The 22,421-nt window shown below is 36.8% G+C and overlaps 1 protein-coding gene across 2 annotated transcripts; it reads left to right on the top strand.

The window, feature by feature from the left end:
• The first annotated feature begins 3,571 nt into the window (after positions 1-3,571).
• On the top strand, positions 3,572-19,744 carry LOC136256161 (tyrosine-protein kinase Fer-like). Of its 2 annotated transcripts, XM_066049099.1 has the most exons (11): positions 3,572-4,550; positions 6,104-6,156; positions 6,273-6,335; positions 8,204-8,320; positions 8,406-8,499; positions 14,223-14,354; positions 14,824-15,141; positions 16,559-16,741; positions 17,019-17,696; positions 18,452-18,562; positions 19,511-19,744. In XM_066049099.1, exons 1-11 carry the CDS (start codon positions 3,639-3,641, stop codon positions 19,688-19,690), a joined length of 2,841 nt encoding a protein of 946 aa, XP_065905171.1. In that variant the 5' UTR covers positions 3,572-3,638; the 3' UTR covers positions 19,691-19,744. The 2 variants fall into 2 exon arrangements, with proteins under 2 accessions (XP_065905171.1, XP_065905172.1); XM_066049100.1 differs by lacking the exons at positions 6,104-6,156; positions 6,273-6,335; positions 8,204-8,320; positions 8,406-8,499.
• Positions 19,745-22,421: the final 2,677 nt, after the last annotated feature.

Here is a 22,421-nt window from a genome sequence, read left to right as displayed (position 1 = left end):
TAGTAAAGAGAAAATGACAGGTTAAAAAGCCCTAAAGCCGGCCATAGGCTGGCTTTGGGGTATACAAATACAAAAAGAAGTGAAATCTAATCCAAAACAGCCAAGCTGTAAAAAAAGAGTGCGGCCCTGAGAAAGGCTATGGTGAAAAAAGATGTGAAATCCAAGGTGGCGGCCAAGAAATGGCTGTGATGGTAGGTTAATGGTAAAAATTTTAATAACAACAATTCAGGTGAATTTGGTGCTGCTTGGTCTTGGCACAAAATTCACTTGAATTGTCGTTATTAAAATTTTTACCATTAACCTACCATCACAGCCATTTCTTGGCCGCCACCTTGGATTTCACATCTTTTTTCACCATAGCCTTTCTCAGGGCCGCACTCTTTTTTTACAGCTTGGCTGTTTTGGATTAGATATAAATTATACAAATATAAACAAACATACTACATGCATGAGATTGGTAAATTACACAACTTGATAAATCTATTTGAGTACAGTGAATGAACTATCAATTTATTGAAAACAAAAGAAACCATTACAGTGCCACAAATAATCAGTCAACCTCAACAAAAGTGACAGCAAAAACAAATTGTTGCCAGTGTACTGTTAAAGTCAAGACCATGCAGATAAAAATTTCAAGACAACCCTATCGTACAGTAAAAAAAGGTATTCATGGTCGTGTCCAATTGTGTATTTACCATAAAGTACTCACAGCTGGTGATTTCATTACAAAAAAATAGCAGCTAAGTCTTCACTTTATGGTTTCTTTTCATGAATGGTGTTGGAATTAAGATATCTATGAAGAGCAACAGTGTCTTGTCAACATGCAGTAACAGATTGTAAATAATTTTTTCTTCAATTATTAGATGTTGCCAAGTCAAGTTCGTCATGACCAAGTTGTCTTTTATAGCATCTTAATAAATCTTAATGAAACTGTCAGCAAGGAACAGATAAATCTACTCAAAGCAAGGTTTGCTAATAATTAGTGCAACCACTGGTCATAAATAATTGGTTTTTGCCGGTGCATGCCTAATCAAGGCACTCTCATGACACACCAATATCACAATCCCTATTAAGGTTATTTGTCAAAACATGATTGTCTGCTAATGATGCATTAGAATGTAGGCGAATCAGTAGATGAATCTGGTGCCAAAAACTATAGCAGTATTGAAAGCTCAAGACTCAAGAGGAATACCCATCTATATTATGTATGTATTAGTGCTGTTACTCCATAACACTATGATCTGTCATTAGTGTTTGATGGTGTACTATGTACAGAATTCTCTACAGATGTACCACAACCTTGTACAAAGTCTAAGTCATGTCCTATTGAGTGCTGTACATTTTCAGTGCTGTACATTTTCAGTACCACATTCTGCTTTAGTGCCACATATCCATTTATTATGTTAATGATTGTTACTGTAAATAATAGTGGATATTCTTTATCTTCAATCTGAAATTAACAAAACTATATTTTCTTTTCATAACCTAGGTTGTTATTGTATTAAGCTTTTTCATTATCGCATTCAAGTTCACTTAGCATGCTTGTAGCTTGCTGTTAAAATTGTATTAAAATTTTGTCTGTTCATCAGAGTCTTTTGACAGCTACATTACCTTTTAAGTTGTCCATGTCAATTTACTGGCTATCTATATATTTCCATTCCATCATGCAGTATTCCTATCCTAGACACTTTATTGTAAACATCACATGAAGAATGATTGTGGCATATTGGATATGTGAGATTGTGAGTGCTTCCCTGTCACGTTTAACAACTGGTTAAAGTAGACACTCTGCTGCAGCTGAAACTTTTCAATAACATGCCGTATATAACATTTGTAAACGTGTAACAAGCCAAGCTTGTTGTCTATATCCATAAAAAATCCTCACAGAATCATTAATGATGCAACACTTACACAAAATACATGTAGTATTCGGGCTGTGAGCTATTTCAGCTGCTGGACTTCTTTTACAGACAACTGAGATGGTGCATGCACCATATTACATCCTGGCTTAACAAAGACCTATACAGTGTGTGACGCACAGACAAGAATTGTCCAAGTCTCACAGTGTTGATTTATTTCCAGTGAGTAATGTTATAGCTATAGATACTGGAATTGCTTGTCTCTTATTGAGTTCAAAGCTTGTGTTATGTTCATGAGCTGAGATGGTACTATAATTATACATAAAATTGAAAAGATATATAATGCAAACTGTGGGGACAATTGCAAAACCAGAGCTACATGTAAATAACAGTAGTAACTAGTCTGGCATAGGCGGCGGCGGCGGATAGCCAACCCATGCATGAGTCAGCTACACCAGATTAAGTAGCTATGCTTGTTTATAAGGCGTGCATTTTTACTGACCGAGTGATTCACTACCATGCATGGGTGTTGATTCTTAGACTTATGCCGATTCAAAAGGATAACTAAATATCTGGCTAATAATTAAGGTTGTAGAAGATTCTGCTTCAAGTGCTAGCCTGTCTGGCGGAAGGCTGCATTCTACAATTGCAGCCTTCCAAAGATTTGCTTAATCTCATATATACCACAACTTCATAATATTATGCAGTAGCTTTAGAGTAAACAAGCAGGTGTCTGCATGGGCAAGAGGTTTCCGGATGAAATGAAAGTATTACCAACATCAGCAGATATGTCATTAGACAAGTTGGACCTATAGCATTAAACGAAAGTATTGGCACTGAATTGCAAGGTCTGTAGCTATAACTGAATCATGCATTTAAGCAACTACACACTGTTGTACGTACCTGACATAGCTAAAGGACAGACGACAGATCACTATCCTGACCACAGTTTATGGCAACAGTTCTCTAAAACATCGTGCTACTCTAAATTGATGGCAATATAAACTTCAAATTATTTCTTTGTTGATAATTCACGTGAGCATCTGATCCGTAATGACGTCATAGAAACAGGGTTAGCACCTGCCTCAGTTGTGATTTTAGAAACAACCAAGCTTGGCCACAATGCTAATAACTATAGCACTAGGATTTGTCTTATGCTGCTGTATAGCTCATTTCACATTTTGTCATGTAGCTAATGGACAAAAAATTACAAAATAGCTTACAAGATTGTTAGCATGCGCAACGTGGCAGGTCATATATGACCTTCAACACTTGTGCTGCAAAGCTTTAATAAATCGAAATATAGCTACCGTTGTAAATGTAGCTAAGACTAAGTTACACGTGTTAGCTACCAGTGGACTAGCTAAAAACTTTTCAAGTATAATGTAGCTAGCTATTCAGTAAGGTATCTGTACCTATTGCATTACAGCGGCTGCACGGACAATAATGACAAAAAGGAGGGCCTTGACGAGGGAAGAAAATGACCGAAGCATGTTTCCGGCATTGTCCCTCAAAGTCCAGACATTACGCGCAAGCGCTTAACAGTCATACTAGCCACGCCCAGACTAGTAAGCAGCTAGATGCAATCACAGATTGCAATTAAACGTTTCATCACTCTAAAACATAGTATGGCTATACATGAAAGATATGAAAAAGTGTAAATGCCAAATGATTATCACGCAGCCTTCTCATTGAACTAATCACGTGATCAATAGGGAGGCACCGTTTCACCAGTTTGGTCCGCGCGTTTGGTTAATAGGCGTATTTGCGCAGTTGATAATGGCGCTACCAAATGTTACCGAAAAGCTAAAAGCCATTACGCTTACTGACGTAGATCATGAGTATAGCGAGTTAGGACGAGGAGCGTATGGAATCGTTTACACTGTGAAGTACTGCGGGGTGGTGTGTGCTGCCAAGAAGATCCACTCTATACTTGTTGATGACGGGGTGGAACCTGAAGAAAAGGAAGCAATGAAGAACAGCTTTATTCGCGAGTGTTATCAATGCAGCGTATTATCCCACCCGAATATCGTAACTCTCTTTGGTGTTCACTATCCAGACCAGTCAGGCATACCTGTGATGATCATGGAGTTGATGGATGAGAGCTTGACCAAACATATTGAACAGAATAAAAAGGTACTTATGAAAGAAAAGATTGGCATTTTGCTTGATGTGGCTAGAGGGCTCTGCTATCTGCACACCCTAAATCCTCCTGTGATTCACCGTGACTTGTCCCCTAATAACATTCTGTTAAAACAGCTACCAGCATCTTCTGCTGTGGATTGCTTGTGGGTTGCAAAACTTGCAGATATGGGCGTGGCTAAATCTATTAATCCCAATGTTAAAAAATTACAGAGACTGACCAAAGCACCAGGAACAGCAGATTTCATGCCACCTGAAGTGTTATCAGACAATCCCATCTATGATACTTCACTGGATGTGTTTTCCTTTGGAGGGATCATCTTGTTTGTAGCCATTCACACATGGCCCACACCAACCCAGCCTACTATAATGGATCCTGTCACTGATAAACTCATTGCTTTAACTGAGGTTGAGCGGCGGAAGAAATTCCTAGATAAGATGACTGGTGAAACGAAGCAATTGAAAGCACAAGCCACTTCTTGCTTGGACAATAAAGCAGTGAGACGTCCTACTATTGTTGTGATTGTTAAAGAGCTTGAGTTACTTAAGGTTAGTCTAGCTTTGTGTAATATATAATGCTTTCTTTACAATTGCTATTTATTTGACAAATTCTATCATACATGACTGTAAAGGTTTCTATACGGTACTGTGCCTTGCCAAAATGTGCTCTTTGCAGTTGTTTTGGTGGCCTTATAATTAATGCAGACTAGCGTAATGAACTAGCGTAATGAACTGTACCACGTGAACAAATGCATGAGTGCAGTGTCGCACAAACTTCCAGTTTGATTTCCTGATGAATTATTTATTCAAGCTGTCTCACAAGAGAAAGTAGATTTGCAACTTGAAGACTTCACCCAGTGATTGCTGAAAGCAGATACGGTAGAATACTGTTTATCATCACTGTGTCCGTATTATTATTTCACTCGTAAACAATCAGTCCACAAAGCCACACAAAGTTTTTTACTATTGCTAGCCAGTTTTCTATTAATACTGTAACCACTTGATAAAAAATCATGTTAACCGGCAACATCTTACATAAAGAACAGGTTTAAAATTAGTGCTGAAACAAATAGTAATTTTTACTATTCGTAATAAAATGATCAAATATTCAACTATTAAGGAAGTGGTTCTATTGAATAAGCACTGAAACCTTTGTTAGGGAGTAAGTGAAAAATCTTTGTATTGCTTCTAAACTAGAACTTTTTCTACAGGCATCTGCCACTTTTTCTACAGGCACCTGCCACTTTTTCTACTATCTAAAGCATCAAAGTTGGCTTCATGTGTATCTGAGAAATGTGGATGAAGAATTGTGTGTGTATGTGTGTGTGTGTGTGTGTGTGTGTGTGTGTGTGTGTGTGTGTGTGTGTGTGTTACAGTTATAGTCATGCCAACCAAATAGTCAAATGACCGAATAATTGTTTCGGCACTATTTAAAATATACAAAGTTACAATAGAACTATTCATATAACACACTGACATGGAAAAAGGTGCTTGCAAGATGTTGATTGACTTTCAGTAATGCCTGTTTCATTGTCAACCAGTGATGCAGGGTGGTACTGGAACTGCTATGCAGAGAAGTCATACTAAAAATGTTCTCAGGAGAACAAAAACAAAATTGTGGTTGGCATTCTAAAATTTCCTTAGACATTCATCATTTTAGAAATCCTACTGTCAAGCGTTTCCCAGAAGGGTGGTGAGTATAGGGTGTAGCACTCAGAAGGAGCATGTGTTTGAAAAGGTTTACATCAGTAATATACAGTTACAGGGTACAGTTGTATCTGTCAAATAAGAATAGTTTTACATTCTGTAAAAAATGAAGCTATAAGTTGTGTAAAAGTTTCCTGCGGTTGTACTACTTATAGTAGTAACTATCATATTGCACTATTCTCAAAGGGGTGTTATATGTAAATAGACTGTGGTTTACCATATGTGGTATTATGATAAAACACCATGCAAACCTTGTGGCTTAATGGTTATATTTAGTGTATTATAAATAAAATCAGTGTATTGGTTTTCAAAGAAGGGTGCATGTACTTATTGTAAAAGCACTGCATCTAATGCATCATGTACTTTACGTTATGTACAATGTATCAATCATATAGCAACAGGTCGAAAAAAGTGCATTGATGCCGAGGAAGTCACCTGCACGACGACTGTAAGTTAATTTTGTAATTGCCTTTGTGACCTAAGCATGTGTGTGTGTTTGTACTGTACATGTACACATCAATATTTCAATCTGATAAAGTATAACATTGTCTGTATACTTTATAGAGGACAACGGCCAGTTAGCATGCCAGTTCTAAAACCTACTGATTTCCTAGGACAGTATCCATGGTACGTATGTGCACTGCAGTTATACGTAATAGCATGATTGCTTCATGCTGTATGTCAATGGTTACAATTACACTTATCAATGTAGACACACCTCTGTATCGCAGACAGACTCTGCAGTACTTTAGTTATACATATTAAAGTGTCCCTTTCTAATAAAAAGGAGTGAGGGAATGGGACAAAAATAATTTTGTATTTAATGGTGGGTTAGAGGAATTGAGAATTGTTCTGACATTGAAGCAGTTTCATTGGCATAATACCAAACCTCACATTAGTGTGTTGTGTGGCCAAGAAAATAAAAAGTGCACACCTCAAAATAAGATACCATGAGTTATTCATGTAGCAACCGTTTCGCAATTCTCATTGCAATTCACATGAATCCCATTTCAAACACCTCAGCTCATGGATGTGTATGCCAAGCTTAATACTAAAGACAAATATACTAAGTCACTCACCTAAATAAGAGTTAATCAACACTATAAAACAGTTCTTTCTCTCACTCATGGTATGTATAATAGCCCTTTGTTATTTTCCTCCCCATGTAGTAAAAATATTTCTTTTTCTCTAGACTTCTTATATCGCCATTACCATATCACTACAACAGATGTTATCTTTGCAGTGTACTAGAAAACACCTGCATAATTTATATGCCTGTATATGTGGTATCATGAACTGATTCAGATCTTCTGTAAATTGTTTTTTTTTTGTAACTCCAAATTTGTACAGTAGCTTTTTAACAGACTGACTGCATGGACACAACAGTAGTCATATAAACACACTGTCACAAGCCATCTTGTCCAACCTTAAGGAATAATCTTTCTAGCCACAAATTTAAAGCCCTAGAAGGGCATAGTGCTAGGCACACCTCTACACTTATCATTTTCAAGCAAATGATGTCTTGCCATATCTAGTAATGTATTGTTATATGGTGTTTGTAATAAGGTCTTTCTAATAATCTAAGTATCATCACATATTGTAAAATAAACTAAAAAGCAATATTATATGAATATTTCATCATAGATAATAGAGTACATAAAAGGGATAGGAAACGCATACGATTTCCGGTTTGATTTCCGTTACATGTAACTTGAAAGGACAAGACAGTTTTGTACTCAAGCATGGGAATTAATGTTCTAAGCAACATAAATAGTAATCCAACAGACTACAGCAAGTGTTTAGGCATTTGTGAGAGATTTTGGCGAGACCATAGATTTTGTAACAAAGCATATTGCATTAGCTAACCGTGATCATACACGCTGTCATACTTTCGCTCATATTACCTTCATGCCTTGTCCATACCGCTTCTTGCATAGCCGGTTCCACATTTGAATCTTGTGGTAAACTAGGCGTGTCACCAACACAGTCTTTTACCCTTGCATTGTGCTGCTAGGTGGTTTACACTTTTGGTAAAAAATGGAAGATACTTGGTCGTTTCTTCAAGCAGCAGTTCCTGTTTTGCTCTGATATTCCCTCTGGTTCTCTCTGTTAAATGGTAAGGGATAGGTTTATCACAGTTAAAAGGATAGAATATATTTACGAAGAAAGTTAAGTGGTTTAAAGTAATTTTTGGGCCGTTTTTTTCACTTTCAATCTCCTTTAATTTTGCGTATAACTTCCTTGAGGGTTGGTACCATCCTAGTTCCCTCGATTACTTACTTGAGTTCACTGTAGCAAAGTTTCACAGTCGTTGGTTACAAAATTCTATCATTACAACAATTTGTTTCTCTTTGATACAAACGCAGCAAGCGTAACAAGTATGTTCGTGATGTAATACACAGAATCCCAATAGAAATGTACGTATTGTGTGACGTCACATTATTGCGTTTCCTATCCCTTTATGTACTCTATTATCTATGATTTCATGTACGCAGGTTTGTGAGATTTACTTACACTGAAGTTGAAGATGCACTGAAAGAGTTAGATGATGGTGTCTTCTTTGTACGAGAAATGAACGAGAGCGATGAAAAAGAGTATGAAATTTGCATAAGGTATATTGTTAGTCAAATTGTTTATACATACAACATTTTATTGTATTATGATCTAATAATAATAAATGTTTAATTTTTAAACCAGGTGGAAAAATGATGTTCACCACATAAAGATATCTGGTGGTCAAGTATTAAGACCTTTCAGAATTACTGATGATAAGAGTTTTAATACACTAGCGGTAAGTGTATTATTTAGATTATTATTTTGAAGGATTGATAGCAGGGACATACACCTGCAGGGGCAGATCTAGGATTTCAGAAGGGGGGGGTTGCTAACATATGAATGATTGGTTGGCTAGACAACTGGTTAATACAAACAGACTCAGCATGTGGAGCATGCTCTATCTAAGGGGATCTGGGGGCATGCCTCCACAGAAAAACTTTGCAAATTTAGCCTACTCAGTATTAAATTTGGTAATATCTCGGGTAATATTTTTGACTGAAAAATGATGCCATTTTGTTTAAGTGATTCACAATGCATGCTTGTAAAATATTGTGAGTCACCTAAGTGTAATAATGATGAAATGACACCATTATTCCAGAACAGTTGTAATGCTAGGTGCCATATAAGGGCACAGCCAGTAACTAAAAATCTATTCTTTACATAAAGAACAGAAAGGGGAAGGATATGAATATCAGCTATGCATGACCCATTGTTTGAAATACCTTAATTTAGCGGTACATTAAATTTGGTAATTTAAGCGTTTTGGTTTTTTGCCAATTGATTACATCAATTCATGAATTAATAAAACTTGTATTGTAAATTCATCAATATACAAGATCGCTAAATTAAGTGTATTGCTTGGCTTAAGTATAGCTAGTGTGCTTTACAGTCTCGTGGCTCAAACTATAAAATTCAAACAGTATCAATGAAGAGAAGGCTTGAGAAGGCAAGTATACACTCACCATGAGTGTGTAGAATACACATATGTAGAATTTTCCAGCTAGGGGGCCAGGGTCTGGAGTGATGCTTCCTCTGGAAATTTTTGGAACATAGCTATCACAAGATTGAATCTGGAAGCTATTTTTAACCATGTACTGAAAGGCTGTGGGTACAAGATATGAGTGCAGTTGTAAGCAATTTTAGAAACACAGAACAAGCTAGCTACACTTTTTAAATGCTATTAGATTATAAGGCAGTACATAATAGAGGATTGTCAAAGACAGTACACAGGTTGATTGGATCTTAAGGTCATTGTAGAGATTTAAAATGCACACAAAAATAACTTCAACTTTGTAGTATCAGTAGCTACAGACTGTTTTGTTGCTATTTCAATCTGACTTTTTACTACTATGGCCCCATCACCGTATTAATTTTTTACAACCAGAGTCCAAAGTCCCTTACATATACAACTAGTTTTTGGCCACAACTAACCCCCTTATAATGTAACAGCATAAATGCTGCAGTATCATTCGAGCTTATAAAGTTGAGCTTCAAGGGGTTTGGGAGTGCAAACCCTGTATGACATTAAATTTTATTAGCTTCAATTGATGCTAGATTCAGACAAATGCAGCATGGAACTTTGGTACTGATAAAGCAAAAACAAGCAGTTCTCACATAGTTACTACAGCCTTGTTAACTGTATACATGCTAAGAAACTAACTGTTTTACTTAAGCATGTCAACCCAAGCATCAAGTTGGTAGCAACAACTGAAAATACCCACTATAATATTAAACCATTTGACAGAAGTTGTTCTCAGAAAGTGATTAGTATATGGCAGGATGTTTGGAGCAATGGTAAGATAGCAGTGCACAGATCAAGAAAACACACTGGCAACTTCTTAAAAACAACATTATGTTGGATGTTCTATTCAGTGTTTATTGTAAGGCTGTTGGGGGGGAGCGTTCCCCTAAAATCTCACCCCTAAATTGTGAGTGACTACTAAACTATACTCAGGTTAAGCTTGTTTTTAAAATGACACACTAAACTTATCAAAAATGCTCTCAGATTCAATCTAAGAGTGGTTTACATGTAACATTTTTCCTGGTTAAAAATTGCAAACACAACCTTAAAATGCTCTCAGGTTCAGTATCAGATTAATTTTAAAAATCTTCTAGGGGTATTATGTATACAACTAACAAAAATTCATGCATATAGTGATGGCTATTCAATATCTGAGAGCCCAAGTTTACCCAGTTTAGAAAATAATAATATGTTTAACTCACAAAATTGTTCCTTAAATTTTTATTTCAGAAAGCATAATTTTGTAAATTCTACCTTCAAATTGGCATGCACAGCTAGTACAAATACCCACCAGATTTAATCTCAGAAAGCCTGATTTCAAACAAAACTTCCTGTTTTGCTATAACCATGAAAATTCCCTAGTATTTAGTTTTAAACACCATAAGTTTTAAATTATTTCTTGGAAGAATCCATCTATGTAGATCTTTTAATTTGCTAGTGTTTTGTGGAATCATACGTACAATGAATATGATGGCTCATTACTACGCACTAATGTATCAAGCTCTACCAACCATGAAACATGATCTGGCTTCACCCAATCATAAAAATCAGAACCCATGACACAACCTTATATATATGACTAACCTGCAAGTGTTTGGGAACTATTCCAACTGCTGTACATTGGACAACTATATAACAGCTAGACTTCACCTGGTCACCCTCCCAAATTCCTGATTCCCCCCAAAGGAGAAATCCTAGAATAAACACTAGTTCTATTAGAGTAGTTGACTGTTCTATTAGAGTATTTTGATTTTTAGCAGCTTTTAGGTTAAGTCTCACACCAAAAGTATAAGTTGAATCCTTCTTAGTAATTCTAAGACCATTCTCCCTTGTCTTTCCATCTTTTCATTCCCCATGCATACGTATAAGATGCAATTGCATCTGTACTGTAACTTCTAGAAGCTTCCTAGCTTGCACATGGTAAAAATTTTTGGAGACGTAATCTGCAAATCTGACCATTGCATGGTCAGGAATGACCTCCTAGCTATGTATTAGAGAAATAGTTTACCTACTTGATTTGTGATTTGTACTGCTAGTACGACTGTCACCTTGTTTCTAGAAAACTATATATCTTTTTTCCAAACCTTATAAGGGGGTGACTACTGACTAGGCCACAGGTTTAGGAAGGAAAGGTGCACTAGGGTACAGTAAGTATATGTGACTGTTTTTGGAAAAACTGGGGTTATCACTAGGGATCCATCACTTATATATGTTAGCATAATGTAGGTTTTAAGTATTTAGATTGTTGTGTCTTGCCAGTGATTGAAGCAATATGTACCAAAATTTCACATGCGCCTTACTTTCTGATCACCTAATATTATGGAAATAGCTAACAGCTAATAGGTTTTCCACCATTTTAGATATGTTTTAATTTGAGGTTGACTGTATCAGATGAGCTCCAATAGAGGACAGTGGTGGGAAGGGTAAACGGCTGTTCGAAAATTTATGAGGAAGGTGTATATAGGGATAAGTTAACCTCACGTATGGGCCATTTTCAGGGTTCAAAACTGGCTAAAACGGAAGGAAACTTATAGGCACATATGTACAGCCTTTCCTAGGTTGGCCAGAGCTCCATCAAGGCCCCAGATTGCTTGTATGGCTTGCCACTGGTCTTGGGAAAGCAGCCAGCAAAAGCAGACTACTCAAACCTTGATGGTCTATTCATATACAGTACAGCATTGTATTCTTTGATCCACCAATAGTATTTTAAACTATTGTAGGTTTTAGAGTGAGGGTATACTTGCTTTGCTCCCTGTGCACCCCTGGAACCACTGTGACAATTGATCGATACTGATCCAACTTGTTCCTACCAATTAGTAACAGTTGTTTACTTACAGGTGTACATGTACAATAGTAGTGAATAGCATGTAAAGTTGAAGCAAGAGTAGGCTTAACTATTATATGCACCGTTTAATTCTTGGTTAAAGAAGACTGTACCATGGATATGTATGTCTGATCAAACCAGGTCATAGTGTGATATGAAGGATTTTTTAATTGTTACAAGATGGTGTGTCATGTGGCCCAAGAAGCCAGTGCACCACACTGTGGGTATATTGACAGGAAGAAACAAAATATAATTTTGTACATGCCTAGCTCTGTGGTTTATGATCCAAGTGAAACAAATTTTACAGTGATGGTTTACAATGTACCTTGAATTTACAATGTATTTACTATCTATGTACAATATTTTACTAAGTTTATGCACACTAAATTTGCAGGAAATTGCTTCAACCATTCCTGAGATATGAGCAACCAAAGTTTTGGTGTTTTCTTCTTTGTATTTTTGCAAACTGTGCAAACGTTGCTATAAAATACAAACACATTATTTTTTACATACAGATCATAGTACCAAGTTTGGTGCAACAATTTAGGACTTATGATTGATTGTAGAGATATGACTCATGTGTAACGATTGCACATTCAAGTTTTGTGAATAAAAAACCATTAGTTTCATGCCTCCCAGGCAGATTGGGATGTAGATGGAATGATAGTCATAGAAAATCAGAATAGAAGAGCCAAATTAAAAGCTACCAAGTTGATATGAAAACCAACTACATGTACGTAGCATGTGTGTGATCGAAATACTCTAATAAATCAGTCAACCTAGTAGACCATTCAGCTATGTTACTAGGTTACTCTATTAGAGCGTTCAGCTCAGCCTGTAAAGTCACCCTGTAATGAACTCAGCTATAAACAAGTTGCCCTGTAGAGAGTTCAGCTACAAGCAAGTCTCCCTGTATAGAGTTCAGCTACAAATAGAGAGTTCTACTAAAATCGAGCCTCCCTGTGGTGAGGTCAGCTACAAACCAGTCACTCTGTAGAGAGTTCAGCTACCTTACAAATCACCATGCAGAACATTCGGCTATGTAACTAGTCACCTTTTAGAGAGTTCAGCAACAAACAGTTCACTCTATAGACAGCTACATAACAAGCCACCCTTTACAAAGTTAGCAACAAACCACCCTGTAAATAGTTCAGCTACAAAAAAAGTCACCGTGTAGAGAGTTCAGCTACAAACAAGTCACCCGGAAGAGAATCCAGCAACAAACAAGCCCTGTAGAGAGTTCAGCTGAAAACATCATCCTGTAGAAAGTTCAGCTACAAAAAAGTCACCCTGTAGTGAGTTCAGATATAACAAGTTATCCTTAGAAAATTTAGCTACGAACAAGTAACCTTGTTGACAGCTCAGCTACTAGGGACCCACTGATTATGCTTTGTATTTTATTTGAGGAACAAGAATTTATAGTATTGCACAAGTGGTCTGCCTATCATGCCCAATGCTTTCAGATACCTATTATGCTCATTATTATGCAAGTATAATCGGTGAGTCCCTATCAGCTTCATTACAAGTCACCCTGGAATGAGTTCATTGTCACTTGTACACAGCTCAGTTATAAACAAGTCACTCTGTGGAGCTTCAGCTACATTGCAAGTTACCCTATGCTGAGTTCGGCTACTGTGTAAAGAGATCAGATACAATAAAATTAATCACAGTTCAGATACATTACAAGTCACTCCCCAAAAAACCCAAGGTGAAAAAGACACAAAATCCAGCAGCCAAGAAATGGCTGTGATGGCAGGTTAATCATAAAAAAATTATTAATATTTGGTGCCAAGCTTAGACCACAAATTTGTCCAAATTTTCAAAAAAGTTTTACCATTATAAACACTTCTTGGCTGCCACCTAGGATTTCACAGCAGATTATAATGCACAGGTTTGTTACATGGCATGTAGCTACTGTGCAGTAACTGTGTCTAAATTAAAAGTGATCTAGGGATGGGAACTTAGTTACAATGAAGAGGAAAGTGTTCCAGATTTTAAGTACAGAGGGAAAAATAAAACTTGCATGAGTCAGTTATTGTGGGCAATTTCATAGCTGTTTGTCTGTTAGATGCAGCACTACATGTTTTAGAAATGTATTTGGATATTGTTTCAGGAGATGGTTGTGTACTACCAAGAACACTCACTGGGCAGTCATTTTCCTGATATTGACACTACACTAGAGTACCCATATTGGGATCACCATAAAAATCGTCTTTCACAATATGCCATCAATGCCACTATCAAAGTAACTATAGATGTTTGTTCTTACCTAGATCGTGACAGTTTATTGAAGTGTTTTAATATGCATGTTTCTTCTGCAGAGTATAAAAATGTGTGTAGTTGGTATTTTTTTTATCTGTGATGTGTTTACAAATAAGTATACCTACATATATTAAAGCCAGTGATCAGAGAGCTCCTGCAATTGCCAATGCTATTATTGTTATATTGACTGGTGTCGTCTCCTTACCACACATGACAGAACCGTATATCTAGTGTGAAAATATTTTTAAGACTTTAAATTTGCTTTTATAGTTTTACTTTTCACCTTGAAATTGTGACCAAGCTATGTGGTACTATACGCGGTTCAGGCAGTCCTTCTTAATACATGACTTACAGGAGTATAATAATAATATTATACAGTTAACTTCCAGGAGTACTCAGTTAACTTCCAGGAGTACTCAGTGGCAATTTACAATTTTTAATACATTTTATAGGCATCAACAAGTGGCAAGCTTGGAAAAGGTGGCACTGTAGGAAAAATGTTTTCAAAAATTATACATCGCAATGGTAATGTGGAATCCTCATCATCTACCTCACGCAAAGATAAAGTCATTAGGCGCAGCATGCCACAATTTGACAACCATGAGCTACCCATTCCAGTGACTCCTGATCTTGATAGTTCATTTGTAACTACAGCAGAGAGTAGCAATGTGTATGAGCCAGTGTCTTATAATACAGAAAATGGAATGAGCAATACTGAGACCAGTAAAACACCAGAAACGTCTAGTGCTACTGTCGCTACTAATGATAAGGTGCTATTATGCATAATATATTATTATAATGATCATGTTTCAACCATACCAATACTTAAGAATTGCAGTTGTATGTGTATGTGTATGTGTGTTATCAGGGCAGCATTGATGATGCTGTACCAATACCATTCAAGCACTACTGTCAGTGGCTAGAACATAGATCTCATCCTGGTGTTGTGTACTGTAGCAAATACAGTGGTCCCTCTATTATATCCTAACTCATTGAGCCCTGAATGTAAGATAATGGAAAAGTTCAGATAAATGAATCCCATTCATTTATGTATATACAGTGTTCCATTAAGCTACTCTAATAGAACATACACCGTAGACAATATACTCTAATAGAACAGTCATATTTACTGTACTGTTTGAAAACGGAAAAACAATTTGATGGCCAGAAAATGAAGGCACTACTCTATTAATAGTCCATATCCTGTTTGATGGTGATAAAGGACATTTAGTATGTACTCAAGTCATCATGGTGCAACTTTCTGTGGTAAACTGCTTGTAGTCCTGTGACTCCCGCCTGCATGAATAGTTGAATGTGCATATATATATATATATATATATGTGTGTGACTGAATTTGACAAAACCCGGCTTCGACGCACAAAGCTTCATTAGGAGATATGGCGATTGTAGGTAATCATTGTGTAATAACTTCCCAGTGCCTACAGCTGTGCAAACAAAATTTGCACCAAGTATGCATCTATTTACTAGCTATCACTGAGTGGGTGTATACATTTCTGATACCCAAAATTAGCCCTGTTTTGGGCAGCTTTTCTCAAGCGGGTAATAATATCACAGGTGGTAGTAATAGGGTGGGAGGGTGGGGGGCAGTGGGTGGGCTTAATATAGGGGTATAAAATGAAGCAAGAAGACGATTGGAATCCAGAGGCCAAGTTTGGGCTCTCCATGGCCCTCCATGGCCCTCAAATCACTCCAAATTGACTGAGAACACTGTTGGCGAGCTCTCTGTTAAGTCCCAGCTCACTACACACCATTATCACAAAGCCATGGCCATTCAATGACACCAATCTCCCACTCGTGGCTTTGACAGGGTCGGAAGAAAGCTGCCACAGAAACCAGACTTGACAGTCCTGAAGGAAGTACAGTGTGGAATATGATAGTGTATTAGGCCAGCAATCCATTTCTGGTAAAAACGTAACTTTGATTTTGTGTGTGTGGAAGCCTTGTTATATGAAATCCGGTCACATATATATATATATATATATCAAAGCTCACAGGTGTGCAACATAAACCAGATAAAATCTTAACTGTGCCAAAACAATTTAGAAAACCAGATATGGAGGATAATCTTACAGCTGGCACTGTGCATCTGCTGCTGTCACTAAATGCAGTGCATATTTATAAACATTTTCTTTATTATTATGTATGTATCAAAAGTTTGTGTTTCAGATTTTAGCGGAGAAGCTTGAGTTGTGGTACTATGGGAATATCTCTCGCTCTATTGCCATTCAACTGTTGAAGGTAGATGGTGATTTTCTATTAAGATATGCAGAGAATAAGAAGTGTTTTGTGTTGACCACCCAATGGGATGGAATGGATAAACACTTCATTATTCGGAAGATAGAAAACCAAGTATGTTGCTGCAATTTTAGTTACTATGATCTGAATTTAATTTTATCAAATACCTTTCATAATCCTTGTTTCTAGCACACTTAGTTGTAACGGTTTCTACTAGCTTTAGGTTATAGCATTTGTTCTTATCTTTACTATCACCAACCATTAGCATACTGTCCTTTTTAAAGTTTATTTTAATAGCTGGCTTAGTTTCTGGTTGATACAGTAGTATTTGTTTAGAAAGTAAATCTTTGTGATTCTTACTATAAATGTTTTATGACTGTGCCATCCACAGGATGGGATAAAATACAGTTTTGAAAGCAACGCATTTTCAAGTGTCAGTGCACTTCTCAAACATCATGTTGAGACCCAGATTCCCATCACTAAACAATCACAAGCATTACTAAAGAGACCTGTGTGTAAGAAGACAACTTCTACTAGCCAGTCATCGTACATTATCAGCTGTGATAATATCGTACTCAATGGGCAGCCACTTGGAAAAGGGTTTCTTGGAGAAACCTTCTCAGCCATTCTGAAGGATTCTGGGATACGAGTGTGTGTTAAACGGTGTTCTTCTGATAGCAGTAATAAAGAATCCTTTTTGAATGAAGCTGCAGTTCTAAAACAGCTTAATCATCACAATATTGTTAAACTACTTGGAATGTATGCTGATACAGAAACATTGTACATTGTAACAGAATCGCTGCCCGGTGGAAACTTTCTTTATTTCCTACAAAAGAGGGAAACTAAGCTTACTCCATATCAATTACTACGTTTTTCTCTTGATGCTGCTCAGGGAATGGAGTGTGTAATTTCACAGAAATACATTCACCGAGATTTAGCTGCCAGAAGCTGTTGGGTTGATAGAAATTTAAAGATATCTGGCTTTGGCTTATGCAGAAAAGCAGAAGATGGTCATTGTCCATTAACATTGGATGACAAACAAATTCCTGCAAAGTGGACAGCTCCCGAAGTGAGTACTTTGTAGGATTAAAATAACTTTACAGTGCATTGCATGGTACAATTACAGTAAAAAGATGGATAACATTACATTACATATTGCACTGATGGTCTGCTAGCAACCCATACTAGTGGCCAAAAAAACTTTAATATTTAAATTTAAAATTAGGGGTAGGAGCAATGTTGCAGCAATTATACCAAGGGCAAAGGAACTTATTTGTGCATGAATTACTTGGATTAAAATGTTCTGTAAAATGGTTCCACAAGTGCTCGTAAATTATTGATTTGATTGTGTTGAAGTGTTGATAGGGGGAAGAGCATTCCCAAGTATAGGGAGGTGATTGAAATAGAAATTACAAATTTTATTATTTGATGAATAATTGTGAAGCAACTTGTGAGCTGTAGCTGATCTTGTCCTGCTATAAGAGAAGGTTACATAATTCAGAATATTAAAGCGATCACTTGGCTGTATGTTTTTAGAAATTCCACAAAAAAAATTTAGCTGTTGGCTACTTGTACTGTAGGAGCTCTGGAAAGTAAGGAATTGGTGTAAAGCATGTAAAAAATTTTCTACATTGTCTACAACTATTGGCGAGCTACAACACAATAAATACATAAACCAACATTTCTCAATAGTTTTAAATAGGCAATAAGACCAGTTTTCCCAGACCGGGTTACATTTATTGATAACTGAGTAGCTACCTTGCTTTTTCATTATTACATAGTAGAGATAAATTTCTTATACAGTGCATTATTTCAACCATGTAGGTATTCAGCACTTATCAGTTCACTGGAGCTTGTGATGTGTGGAGTTATGGAGTACTACTGTTTGAGATCTATTCTTCAGGGTCACCACCATATGTTGGAATGAAAAATGCAGTAAGTATACAGTATGAATATGTTGACAGATATCTCAAAAGAATTCATGATGTGAAACATTTGCATTGCTACAGTATGACCGAATTTCAATTATCCAAACTCTCGTGTAGTATAAGTGACTGCTCTAAGAGTATTTCATCTTAACTGAACGTTATATTAGAGTAATTCTATTAGAGTTTTTGAACGAAACTGTTGCAATGGCGGATCCAGGATGGGGCATTTGGGGCAAATGCCCCCCCCCCCCCCCCCCCCCCAGTGACCTTGTGGAGGAGCCATAGCTACTTCTCATACTATTACAACTTTATGTCAGGCCAAGATCAGCTTATATAACTCATGAAAATATGCACATTTATTAGCATTTATTAAAAATTCACCTGAAACCAAAGCGAACCAAACTCAAACTAGCTATGAAATTGTCACCCTGCACCTTCGTGCGTACTAAGCGCCTCTAAAATAATTATTGTGTTGCTGTTGTTTAAGACATTCAGAGCTATTTAAACAGTTTTTAAGACTTCACAAAGGTCAAAATGGTAAAAATCAACAGTGAGATACTACTAAGAGGTGTATTATTTGCTGCACAAAAATGCAGCAACTAACAACAGAATCTGACTCTCCCTAACCACCTACAACTTGGCCTGTTTGTGCCCCTCCCCTTGCCAGGTCCTGGATCCGCCCCTGTGTTGTATCTGTAAATGGAATGGGCTTCATTTATCCCAACAAATATCACTTATCTAAACACTTTTATGATTGAACCGGGACACAAGTGTTTGGATAATGGAGGTCCTACTGTACTATTTTTGACCAATAGCATATAATATACTGAAAGTTCTTCCTATTAATGTCACACTGGTCTATTGCATCATATCTCCAGCTTTTTGTGTCACACAATAAATAGTACTACCATGTGACAAAGTATAGTTAATTATAATATTAATTTTCTTTTAACAGCAAGCTCGAGAGTTTGTGGAACAAGGACACAGGATGGATGCACCAGAGGGTACTCCTAAGGAAGTGTATGATGAGATCATGTGCAAGTGTTGGCTCAGTGAACCAGAGAAGAGACCAACATTCAGTGAAATTGTTACCTTGTTAAAGACTATCATTGCTAAAATTATAGATGCAGAATAGATCTATATTTTGCTTTCTAGGGGAATTTTACTGTATGAATAATTATGATTTAAAGTTTCAGTGTGTATGCACAGACCTTTTCTATCCTTATTCAAGTACATGGCTGCAATACTGTAGCTATTAATTCCATAAAAATGGCTACATATACAATGCCTTATTGCACATTAATTGATTGGATAGAGATTAATAATTTTAGTCTCTTCTTTTGTGATAATAGGAATGTTTACAATTATATAATATTTTATACGTAGCTCAAAATTTGTGGAGTTAAACTTCTGCTGATTTTGATATTTCTTGAGTGCAAATAGGTTCAACACTGAAGTAGCTATCAGGAAAATTTCACTACTTGTCTAACATCTCTGCCAAGTCACTTTCCACTATCACATAGGATTTCCTGTATGGTCAATTCTTCCAGCAGCATAAAACTAAGGGATGTCATTGCAAAGTGTAATAGTACCAGTTTAGTTACCAGTACTGACACATGCTGACACATGAATAAGTTACTGATCACTGTATGCATTTTAATTCACATAAAGTTTTCTTTGTTTAATTATTTTACATAATTCTTTGGTGCTTGGTTTTGTAGTTGTTTGTTTTTGTTGTTTGTGTTGTGTGTCATGTATTATACTGTAAATATGAAGTGTATTTGTTGGGGTGTTCTTATAGGCTCTTTAGCCTCCTGCTCTCCCACAGTTAATTTTCACAAATTAATAAACATCAGCCAATCACGATGCCATTTAAAATTCTAGTGCTAGCAACAAATCCAACATTGGAACAACCTACCTGAAGAAGTAGTTATGGCTGAAACAATCTCAACATTTAGACAGACACTGCGTGGATAGATACTGGATATGGACATTGTCAAGGCCCCTGGCCTATTAATTTAAGTTTGTAATTGAATTGTGTCCATTACATAATAATAATAAATACAGTAGTACCTGTTGCTATAAATATTTCGAGCCTGTTACAGTCTTGATGCAATGACTTTCAGTTACCACATGCAGCCATATTTCAATATGGCTTGTAGAAGGCTAAGAGCAAAGCTCTTCTTGCTGAATTCGTCACCACCACACACATGCTACTGTTAACTGCAGTAGAACTTTCCACACTCACACTGATACCAACACACACAATCAAGCGTATGCACATCTTTTCCCATTGTATGCAACAAATTTCAAACAAGATCAGATACAAGTACACCATTATGACAGTGTTTGCATAGTGTGTAAAATGAAGAAACTCAAAGACTTTATGCATGTTTTGAAGACTTATCATAAATTCAAGATCATTTCCAGTTCCTTGCAAGCTGTGTGAATGTTCTGGCATTAGAATAATACTTTTACCTGGCAGCTTTGTATATCATCTTAATTGCAGCTACAAATCTACTAGTTGAAAAGTAACTTGACACATACATGTCAGTGGCGGATTTAGGGGTTTCAGCTGAAACCCCCTCTGACAATAGCGCGCGCCCCAAATATATTGACTACACTGTAGTTGTAGTGTGGATGATAAAATCGCCACGAGTTATATATAGTGTGTTATAGAAGCACTCTCTACTGGCGAAAAACTTCATACTTTAGCCTTTGACATCACAATTACGGCTTTCTACAGCTGGTTGTGACCTTTTTTTTTTTGGTTTTTTTTTGGTCTTTGACTTACAGCTAGGCTGAAGGTAAGTGGAATCTGAAATCCCCTCTGAAAAGTTCTAGATCCGCCACTTTATGTATACAAGAACATTAGCAGTTGCAGCAACAATACTGAAATCACCAACAGGTCAATAGAAGATCATCAGCAGACACATTAGAAATATCAACAGCATAAATAAAGTATATTATAGTCAATATCAGAGTAGCAGCCACCATGCAGCAAGTACTAACATCAAACACAAGCAACACCTTGTACCAGCAGTTATAAACAACAGCAGCAACAACAAACTTCAACAGCAATCAGCATTGGTATATAGCCATTGATGTATAGTACCAACAGTACATATGTCTAAAATGCATAGCAGCAAGGAGCAGATTAGTCTAAAGCAACAACAAATATAAGCAGCAGTTAATTTAGCAGTATCAAGAGGCAAAGCAGCAGCTAAGGCTAAAGCAACAGCTAAATGCAAAACATCACCAACAGCAGTTAAGGTTAAAGCAACTAAGCAGCAGTTAAAGCTAAAACTGAGGCCAAAGTCAAAATTAATTAAAGCAACTATGCAGCAAGACAATACCAGCTGCAAAAGCAGTACCTAATGCAGGAGCAACTGAGCTGCTCAGCTAAAGTGGCAGTGGCAAATTAAGGCAGCAGCTGCTACTAAAATTGTTGCAGCCGCAGCAGCTAAAACTGCATATGAGGCAAAAAGTGGTAACACTTAATTACAAGCACAGCTGCTGCAGCAGCAGTATAGCAGTTAGACTAGCTGTTCAACTTTTCCTTTGGGTTCAGCTTTAGCTTGCTGCTGCAGCTGTTTTAGATTTAACTTCAACTTCAGCTTAAACTACATTAGCTCTTAAGTTAAAAGGTAAGTTGCTATAGCTAATACTGAAGTTAAACCTGAAATTGAGTTAAATCTCAGACATCTGTAGCAGCAAGCTAACGCTGAGGCTAAACAAAAAAGTTGAAGCAGCTAATGCAACAAAACAGTTGCAGTTAAAGCTAAGACTAGAGCCAATTTAAAATTTAAGCTAAAATAGCTGGACCACCAACTGAAGCTGAAGTTGATGTATAGTTAAAGAACAAA

Source organism: Dysidea avara, chromosome 5 (assembly GCF_963678975.1).
Source record: "Dysidea avara chromosome 5, odDysAvar1.4, whole genome shotgun sequence".
In the NCBI taxonomy this organism is placed as follows: Eukaryota; Metazoa; Porifera; class Demospongiae; order Dictyoceratida; family Dysideidae; genus Dysidea; species Dysidea avara.
This window is presented reverse-complemented; position numbering and strand designations above follow the sequence as displayed.

Excerpts from the sequence above, each read along its gene's own strand:
- LOC136256161 (XM_066049099.1), top strand. The coding sequence starts at position 3,639 with ATGGCGCTACCAAATGTTACCGAAAAGCTAAAAGCCATTACGCTTACT. Across the intron at positions 4,551-6,103 it reads AAGAGCTTGAGTTACTTAAG|CAACAGGTCGAAAAAAGTGC; the intron begins GTTAGTCTAGCT and ends TCAATCATATAG. Across the intron at positions 16,742-17,018 it reads TTCGGAAGATAGAAAACCAA|GATGGGATAAAATACAGTTT; the intron begins GTATGTTGCTGC and ends TGCCATCCACAG.